Source organism: Epinephelus lanceolatus, chromosome 2 (genome assembly GCF_041903045.1).
Source record: "Epinephelus lanceolatus isolate andai-2023 chromosome 2, ASM4190304v1, whole genome shotgun sequence".
Taxonomy (NCBI): Eukaryota; Metazoa; Chordata; class Actinopteri; order Perciformes; family Serranidae; genus Epinephelus; species Epinephelus lanceolatus.
Window position 1 is genome coordinate 13,862,024 of NC_135735.1, and position 10,226 is coordinate 13,872,249.

Consider the following 10,226-nt stretch of genomic DNA (forward strand, 5'->3'; position numbering starts at 1 on the left):
GGTGTCGTCCGCAAATTTCAGGAGTTTCACAGAAGGGTTACCTGAGGTGCAGTCGTTGGTATACAAGGAGAAGAGCAGTGGGGAGAGGACACACCCCTGGGGGGCGCCAGTGCTGATGGACTGGGAGCTGAATGTGATGCTCCCCAGCCTCACACACTGGCTCCTGTCAGTCAAGAAGCTGGTAATCCACTGACAGGTGGAGGCAGTCACCGTGAGCTAGATGAGCTTCTTGTGGAGTATTTCAGGGATGATGGTGTTGAAAGCCGAGCTGAAGTCCACAAACAGGATCCTTGCGTAAGTCCCTGGGGAGTCGAGGTGGTGCAGGATGTAGTGCAGTCCCAGGTTGACTGCATCATCCACCGACCTGTTTGCCCTATTTTAGCCAGAGTCGATGACATGCTGTTAAACATGCAGACAGTGGGGTAATGGAGGATATATGCAGGTACATGGGATACACCCATCTCCTTTTCTGGCCATTTACAGTATATCCGCTTATCAGCCAAAAAGCCATTGGAATATATAGGAGAGTAAACCCACTTCCTCCTTGGTAACCTACCCATCTTCCCACCTATTACAACACCACTGCATGCAGCCTTGACATATTATCACCTTTAAATTTGCTCTGGTTAATGTGATTCCACTGAGACAAATCCATGTGAAATGTGCTAAGAGGTTGGGTGGAGCGTTCACCCAATATTGGTGTTGAATCATTAGGCCCTGCAGAAAGTAACAGCCTGTTTCATCATGAATCTTCTTACTAATAGCTGCTAATTAGTGACACTTCTGATATGAGAAACCAGCCCACGCATGAATCACGACCCTTGATCTGTCTCAGCAAAGAAAAATAGGGTTTCAATATGAGGTCGTGTATGACTGTGAGAACACAGACTTCCAAATATTTCCAAAAAATCCGCTTCTAGCTTGTTGTCGGGCAACGAACTGAAGTGAAGAGGACATTTTTGTGGAGTCACTGCATCAGTGTGTTTGAGCTTTTTCTGGCCTGTGACCATATTTCTTAGGTCATAAATTTCTCACAGACTCTGAATTTAGTGAGTTGTCACACTGTCATGTGAATTTGATGTTTGAAATATTTCTGTGTTGCATTTTTAATAGCACTGACAGACGACCAATTTTGGAAAACTTAGAGTGGTACAGTGGACACCATGTGAAGTCTGAAACTGGTTGAGAGTCTCTGCACCATTAAATCCACTTTAAGATCCAAACACTAATATGATGTTCACCTTCTCACATGATTTACCGTTGTAAGGCCAAGATGTGTGGTGAGAATGAGGATAACAGCATCAGCTAGGAGATACAGGTTCAATCTCCTGCTATGGACAACAGTCAAGCCCACCGAGTCCCATCAACTGCAGCAGACAGACTACAGCGTCATAGTTAATCCCCCTTCCAAGACGAATAAACATCTTTTCAACCCTTCAAATACTGGCTGCTTTTTAGTTAAAATGGAAAATAATACACTTTCTGAAATGATCCCATAGAGATTAATCATGAGGGACTGCATGAGAAAAGGCAAAGACTCATTATGAAATGTCAGAAAGACTCAAGGGAGGTAGACCAAATACCTCCAAGGGGTTTATGTCAAACAAAGTTTGTGAGAAACCCACGACCCTTTAATTAATATCTCCTAAAAACCTGCAAAAATGTTTTATTGCATCTCCATTAATGACTCCTTTTCAGCCCCCTTCAAGCCTTTCTGACTGCACAGTAAAAAAATACAGAGATATTGCGTTAGACTGAAGCTTCCATCCATCCATCTTCTAACCGCTTCATCCTCTTGAGGGTCGTGGGGGGGCTGGAGCCTATCCCAGCTGACATTGGGTGAAAGGCAGGGTACACCCTGGACAGGTCACCAGACTATCGCAGGGCTGACACATAGAGACAGACAACCATTCACATTCACATTCACATTCACACCTACGGCCAATTTAGAGTTATCAATTAATCTGCATGTCTTTGGACTGTGGGAGGAAGCTGGAGTACCTGGAGAGAACCCACACTGACACAGGGAGAACATGCAAACTCCGCACAGCAGGGCTCCCACACCTGGGATCGAACCGGGAACCCTCTTGCTGTGAGGCGACAGTGCTAACCACCACATTACCGTGCCGCCCCTTAGACTGAAGCTTTAGTTTCTTTAATGCTTAGTTGATCTTTGAGTTTGGGCCCTAATTTAACCTCTTTTTCTCGTTTCTTGGGATTTATTCACTTTGCCATTTGTTATCAACTTCTTTAACTTTGTATCCCTCTTTTCTTGACCGTTAATGTTCCCCCAGTTCTTCCGGGCTGTGGGTAATAAGTGGGCTACAACATTTATTTCTTCCTCTTCATTTAATTTTTTACCAACACGGCAAGACAGTACTAACACATCCCAGCTTAGGGGTACAGCACCTTCTCCTCACTCTTAAGCAGAGGCACTCACTCTCTCGTGTCTCACTTATACCTCTCCCCACATAACACGGGCAGGTAGGAGCCAATCAGCTCATTACCAAGGGAACACAAGTGCCAGTAGAAGTATAGAGAAGTAGAAATGATAAACTCTAGAGCACCTAAGAACTGAGCTCAAGTACTTGATTAAATGTACTTTCAGTGCTCTCTGAGATACTTCATGGCTTGTTATGTGACCCTAAAATGCATTTCATATATTGTTCATTGTGAAATGTGAGTAGTGGGGTCGGCTTTCAAATGAATCTAGTGAAGTAAGATATTTCCCTCTGAAATGTAGCGGAGCATAAATATAAATAGCAGAAAATAATATTACTCAGATAGAAAAAGTAGGACAGGTAAAGCACCTCAGAATAGTTCTTACAGGAGGAGAAGAAAGAAGAGAGAAGAGAGAAGGAGAAAAAGAGAAAAAGAAGAAAAAGAAAAAGAAGAAAAAGAATTAAAAGAAAAAGAAAAAAGAAGAAGAAGAGGAATCCTATCCATCCTCGTCACTCCCAAAGAGAACCTCAACATCTTCATCTCTGCTCTTCTATCAGACATCACACCTGACACTTCTCCACCTGTTTGTTTCTTCACCTCTTTTACACACTCTCTGTTGCTCTGGACTGTTGACCCGAAGTACTTAAAATCCTCCACCTTCTTTTTTTCTACTTCCTGCTGTAACCTCACCGTTCCACTTGGGTCCTTCTCATTCACACACACGTATTCTGTCTTGCTATGACTAACTTTCATTCCTCTCCTTTCCAGGGCATACCTTTCCTCCACCCGCTCCCTGCTCTCACTACAGATCACAATGTCATCTGCAAACATCATAGTCCATGGAGATTCCCGTCTAACCTCATCTGTCAACCTGTCAATCACCATAGCAAACAAGATGGGGCTCAGAGCTGATCCTTGATGCACTCCCACTTCCACCTACAGCACACCTCACCCCTGTCCGACAGCTCTCATACATGTCCTGCACCGCTCTAACATACTTCTCTACCATCCCAGACGTCCTCATACAATACCACAGCTCCTCTCTCGGCACCCTGTCATATGCTTTCAATAGATCTATAAAACACAATGCAGTTCCCTCTGACTGTACTTCTCCATCAGCATCCTCTAAGCAAATACTGCACCAGTGAGGATAAAAACAAACTTGTTCTTTTCAAATGAATACAGTCATGGATATGATATAGCCCATGTATAGTTTATATCATGATAAATGTGTGTGTGTGTGTGTGTACTTTTAATGAAAATTGTTGAATGTATTGTTTTTCCATGTCCTTTTGTATCAAATTAACTTGTTCGTCTTTTATGTTCATCATGTCTATTTTTATGTGAAGCACTCAGTGCTTATGATGACCTTATTGTAAAGCACTTTGTGCTGCATTGCTTGTATGAAAGGAGCGATAAAAGTAAAGTATATTATGAGTGAGGACATTTTTGGAAGGTGAGGACACTCTGATCAGTCTTCACGTCTACAGAGGCCTGTTTGTTGGAGGGTTGAGACAAAGTTTTAAGGTTCAGGTTACAGTTAGGTTGTCACATGATCAGAGAGTTGACATTGGATGATATAACAAAAAATACGAAAGGCAAAAAAGGGGTACTGTTTTTAATTTAATGAGAGTTTTCTTTGAACACAGATATACAGTATTTCCAACGTGGCAATCACTCATAAGGGCCCATTCTTCATCCAACACATCACTGAAGGACCCACTCTCTCCATGCAACCCAGGCTCACTCTGAAGTCGTCGAAATCCAGCACTTGGGCAGTGACATCTGGCGTCAGACACCGATGAATAAAGCTATCCTTTAGTGTCTTTGCAGTGTCGTACCGACTTAGTGCATTTATTTTGAAAGAGACTGCATTAAATTTCCTGTGAAAACAGAAGTGTATGTTGAAAGAAGACAATGCATGTAACAGGCAGAACTTGACAAGGCCTCTCAGTACGTCAACAACCAATGCACCCAGGGTACCTTGCATGTTGTATCTGGATGTGGAAAGTCCATGACCAAACATCAATATGTGAGGAGGTTGGAGTTCGAATCTGTTGCTCTGTGGAGAGCATTATCACTGATAAAATAAAAATTAGATTAAAAAAAAAATCATATATAAACAATAAATAAATTAATAAATAAATAAAAAGACGAAATTTGCACATTTGTTGTCCACTTCCTGCCTTAAAAACTATTACGTCAGTGCAAACTTGATCAAAAATAATCATTGGTAAAGAAATACCAAAACAGACTGATTGTTCCTTTACATGCTCCTGTAAACAAACTATACCTCTTTCTGAGGCGACTGAGGTCCTCCTATGCTCAGGATTTTCTATGAGTCTGTGGTGGCCAGTGCTATCCTCTATGCTGTTGTGTGCTGGGGCAGCAGGCTGAGGGTGGCGGACACTAACAGACTCAACAAACTGATGCGCAAGGCCAGTGACGTTGTGGGAACGGAGTGTGACTCTCTGATGGTGGTGTCAGAGAGGAGGATGCTGTCTAAGCTACGAACGATCTTGGACAATGTCTCACACCCACTCCACCAGGTGCTGGTCAGACACAAGAGTACTTTTAGTGGGAGACTCATACCACCAAGATGTACCACTGAGCGCCACAGGAAATCATTCCTGCCTGTGGCCATCAAACTGTACAACTCCTCCCTCTGAGTGGCCCTGAGACTATTTCACCCACTGTCAACATGTGCAATAATTTAATTTAACTTGTGCAATAACCCCATTTCACCTTGACTGTATATATATTATGTGTATTATCTATTTATACTCTATATATTGTGTAAATAATCTTGTTTAGGTTACAATATATATATAACTTTTATTTTTTGTTAATAATCCAGTTTATTTGAACTACATACTCTTGTTAAATTTCTTATATTTTCACTTATCTTTCCACTCTTGCAAGGAGCACCTGCAACGCAAATAATTTCCCCCCGGGGATCAATAAAGTATTTCTGATTCTGACTCTGATTCTGATAAATAAATCCCTTTCTGTCTAATTCAATGCAATATTTTACAGTCACTTCAATCCAATGCTGCAGCCAGCGCCCAGAGAGAGCCTGCTGCTTTTTAATGTTCACACTGACACCCAGCTGTGTGTGCGCGTGGGCTGCAGCTCTTAAACCCATTCAGAATGGCCTTTGTGCACGCGGCTCATGTAGTGCTCGTGCGCGAGGCCATTTTTCTCTGATGAGTGATGTTGGAGAACTCCCGGTGATGAGCACAAAAAGCCATTAAGTCTATTTCATCAGCGCGCTTTGTATGTTGATGATGGTTTAACCCATTAGCTTCAATGTGCAGGTCAGCGACACACTTCTGCTCTGTGTTTTTTACCTGCACCGTTAGCAACTGTTTCCACCTGTTACAACTCGACTCGAATAGGCCGATGATATCTAAGGAAAACTAACCAATGTGACAGCTTGAATACATCTTTATTTACAAATCATACTAGATACATTTTTTTTTAATTTACAAGAATCATGTCACACATTTTGTTGTTTTTTTGTGCTCAAACAAATGATTTTGGCACGCTGTAACTTAAAAAAACGACTCGTTGCTTTCCCTCCTTTGTTCCAGGAGGTGATGTTTGCATCCATGACTGACACACTGGTTACATTATTTGCAAATACATTCACAGATAGATGTAGAAAGCGCTCAGCTTCCTAACCGTTTGCCTACAGCTATAACGCAAGCACATTAATGCATGGTTATTTATCATGCGCAATTACGCACGCAGTCACTCCAGCAGTAGACCAGGGACACGTCACTACTAATGGATATTGAACAAGCAAGGCCACAGTGATCATACGTGTAACACATTTTTTTTTACACAAAATTAGGAATTGGTTTGCATAAAGCCAAAAGCCAACAGAACTAAGCCACATTACGCAAGCCTTTACAGACAAGAAGCGCTGATGAAAGTTATATTTTTTCTCAACAGAGCGGAGTAAATAGTCTTGACATGATGCTGTTTGTCGTCATTGAGCTTTCTGACAGGTCTCCTCTCTCACCCCGTGCCTTTTTCGCCGTGCGCACTCGGTGCGTCACGGGCACTGTTTGTCAACACATGAAATCATTCCCAAAGCCCCAAAACATTATCCCCTGTGAATCAGACTTCTCAGCTTGTTCCTGAACTCCTTCCTCATGAGGCAGTAAATAATCGGGTTCAGGCAGCTGTTGGTGTGAGCCAGACACACCGTCAGTGGGAACACATATGTATGGACTATGTAGTAGGCTTTGTCCCAGTGCGCAGCGTTCAGTTTGACCAGTACACTCCAAAAGGTGATGGCGTGGTTCGGCATCCAGCACAGAAAGAAAGACAACACGACGATGGTGATAGATTTTGTAACTTGGGATATCCGTTTGGGGTTGCTTGTTTTCATACTCCGGTTGCGGACAAAACGCAGCAGCATTATGTAGCTGATGGACACGATGGACATCGGCAACACAAACCCTACGAGTATTTTCTGTATGTGATAAACTGCTAACCAGTATTGTCCCCCGGGAAACCTCAACAAACAGAGTTTCTCTCCGGTTACGTTACTGACAGTTGAGAAAATCGAAGTCGGCGCAGTCGCCACAGTCGCCAGTGTCCAAATGATTGCGCAGGTCCACTTGGCGGAACATGACTTCAGCGCAGTGGTGTTCTTCAGAGCCGAGGCGACCGACCAGTAGCGGGTCACACTCATGGCAGTGAGGAAAAACACACTGGCGTACATGTTCATCACGGTGACGGAGAGGATGATTTTGCACATGGCGTCTCCAAATGGCCAGCTGAAGTCCAGCGCGGTGTCCACGGCCCAGAAGGGCAGAGTGAGCACGAACTGCAAGTCCGTCACTGCCAAGTTGAACACGAAGAAGTTCACCGTGGACCTCTTCCTCTCTTGTTTGACCCTGATGAAGAAGAGCACCAGCAGGTTGCCTATCAGACCCGCAGCGCACACAACAGAATAAACGAGGCAGATGAGGAACCTCAGACCCGGGCTCCCGTCAGCCGTCACGTCGATGTCCTCCAGCTTGCTGAAGAAGTCCACCTCCAACAGTGACCTGTTCAAACACACGCTCTCATTCTCTTTATCCATGATGTCAGCAACTCACACTTCAAGATAATGTAGCCAGTGAATGGTCTTCATTTAAGATACATAAAAACATTAATGTCCAAATAGAGCTGAATCTTGGAGTGCCACATTATCACAAGATGCCAGCTCCTCCGCCTGTATCCATCCCCACCCTCCTGTCCTGTCATTTCTCCGCCTCTCCGCTCCAAGACGCACGATCATCCAACACCACTGCTCTCATCTCTGACAACATGACAGGAGTGGCGGGGTGGAGGTGTTTACTGGCGAGCATTAGGTGTGATGTGTCCATCAGTCTTGTGCGTAATGGAGGCTCATCGGAGCGCGAGGCTTCCCCATCACTTTTAATTAAAACACAAACATCTAATTAATAATTTCAGATGCTCATGTTATGTGTAGCACGTACCAAAGCCAGTAGGGCACAGACTGGAGGGGGCAAACCGTGCGTAATGGTAATTTGAAATATCTGCAGGCTGGGCTGGAAACACCACAAAGAGGGGGAAGTTGATGAAACGACTCTGCTGCCATCTAGTGTTCACTTGTGGTGTAGCAGGGTGTTAAAATGTTACTACAGCAACATCTTCCTAAAAAAGAGATGATTTTCATAACAAGAGAGTTTCCTTATAAGATTTTGCACAATTTCTACACTTCTAATACAACAGTGTTATAACAATCAGCTTACCTTTAAAGCCTAGTAATGAGTTATTTTCAAAAGCTACAGTTATTATTTAATCTTGGTTAGTGGGGGTAGACAAAATACGGGGTCTGACCCTGGCTCCCTACTGACACCAGCTGCAGAACGTAATCAAGAAAACTTAAATGGACTCAAACATGATTTATTTATATATTGTTCCCCTCCCCAAATGAAAATACAGGAGGAAAAAAAAGAAAAAAAAGGTAATCAGAGGAACGTCCCCTTTAATAATAGTTCTCTTTGTCCAGCTCAAGGTAATCCCAGTGAGACAGAAACGCCCATGTCCACTAAATTAATTAAAATGAAAAAACAGGCACTAGGAAAAAGTAATGTGTTGCAAAAAAAGAGGACTCAAACTCACTGAGGTGGAATTAAAAAAAAAAAAAAAAACAATCCGGTCCTACTTGGTAGTTGGCTCACTTCCTTTCTGGTCCTCCACACACACACACACACACACACACACACACACACAGTCAAGGAATCACCAAAAGCACGAGTCCATTGAAGTTTATTCTCCTCCCAAGGCAGGCTGTCTGGTCTCCACCACCATTCTGCTCCTGTGAACCTAGTTAACTCACAGGTGGCAACAAGGGATGACAGTGAGACACTGCAAGACACATTGAGATTATTTTCAAAGGCTATTCTGTTTTAAAACGATCCTGTACATGTCTCTCCCCTTGCCTTTGTGGTGGTGTCAGTGTCAAGATTCACTGACTATTGTTCTGTATGTATTTTTTATACTCTGTAAAGTGACCTTGGGTGTTTTGAAAGGCGCCTTTTAAATAAAATGTATTATTATTATAATTATTCAATAAAGTTGAATAAAAAACTACAAGTCACGCTACACATTCTAAAACATGGCTGCTTTACACACGTCTTCGACCCGGCAGCACAAAAGGTCTTTAGTTATTGCAGTTTCAAGATGGACACCCAAGATTAGTGTCACACTTCAGTATTAACCAAATGTCTCCCCTTCTGTTCCTGAATGAAAGTGTTAGTAATGACCAGAGAAGTGTTTTTGCAGAATATTATGATGTCACAGTGAAGCTGATCTTTGACCTGTTTGATATAAAATGTAATGTCTTCTTCATTTTATTCTATACGTTATAGATATTACACGTCTGTCCTTGACATTTGTGTGAAATTTGTCATAAGTAGCATATGAATTCTTGAGTTATGGCCAAAAACTTGTTTTGTGAGGTCACAGTGACCTTTGACCACCAAATTCTAGTCAGTTCATCCTTGAGTCAGAGTGAATGTTTGTGCCAAATTAGAAGAAATTACCTCAAAGGGTTCTTGTGATATTGCGTTCACAGGAATGAGATGGATGCAAGGTTACAGGGACTTTTGACCTTTCAACACCAAAATCTAATCAGGTCATCACTGAGTCCAAGTGGACGTTTGTGCTTAAGAAAATCCCTCAAGGGGTTCTTGAGATATTGCGCTCACGAGAATGAGACAGATGCAACATCAAAGTGACCTTTGACGGCCAAATTCTAATCAGTTCATCCTCAAGTCCAAGTGGACATTTGTGCAAAATTTGACGAAAATCCTTTGAAGCTTTCTCAGGACATTGTATTCACAAGAATAAGACAGATGCAAGGTCACAGTCATCTTAATCTCTCAAGACAGATTCTGCAATTTACATTGTAGGAAGAAAAGAAAAAAGTTTTTGTTTTTTTTTAACAGATGGATTTCCAGATTGCAGTCATCTTGACATTTGGCCACCAAAATCTTATCAGTTCATCCTTGAGTCTGAGTGAACGTTTGTGCCAAATTTAGGAAAACTCCTCCAGGGCCTTCTTGAGATATTGCATTAATGAGAATGAGATGGACGTAAGGTCACAGTGAATTCCTTCGCTCAAAGCTTTCTTGGGATATTGCGCTCACAAGAATTTTTAATTTAAGTTTTTAAAAACTGTATATACTTTTATTAATCCCCCTGAGGGGAAATTCAATTTGAGAATGAGACAGATGCAAGGTCACAATGACATTAAC

The 10,226-nt window shown here is 42.5% G+C and overlaps 1 protein-coding gene across 1 annotated transcript; it reads right to left on the reverse strand.

Moving 5' to 3' along the window:
* Window positions 1–6,418: 6,418 nt before the first annotated feature.
* rxfp3.3a1 (relaxin family peptide receptor 3.3a1) lies at window positions 6,419–7,675 on the reverse strand. The gene has a single exon (XM_033631494.2). It carries the CDS (start codon window positions 7,538–7,540, stop codon window positions 6,554–6,556), a length of 987 nt encoding a protein of 328 aa, XP_033487385.1. The 5' UTR covers window positions 7,541–7,675; the 3' UTR covers window positions 6,419–6,553.
* Between the last annotated feature and the right edge of the window lie 2,551 nt (window positions 7,676–10,226).

Bases quoted from the DNA above. Each gene is read 5' to 3' on its own strand.
- rxfp3.3a1 (XM_033631494.2), bottom strand. From the start codon at position 7,540: ATGGATAAAGAGAATGAGAGCGTGTGTTTGAACAGGTCACTGTTGGAG.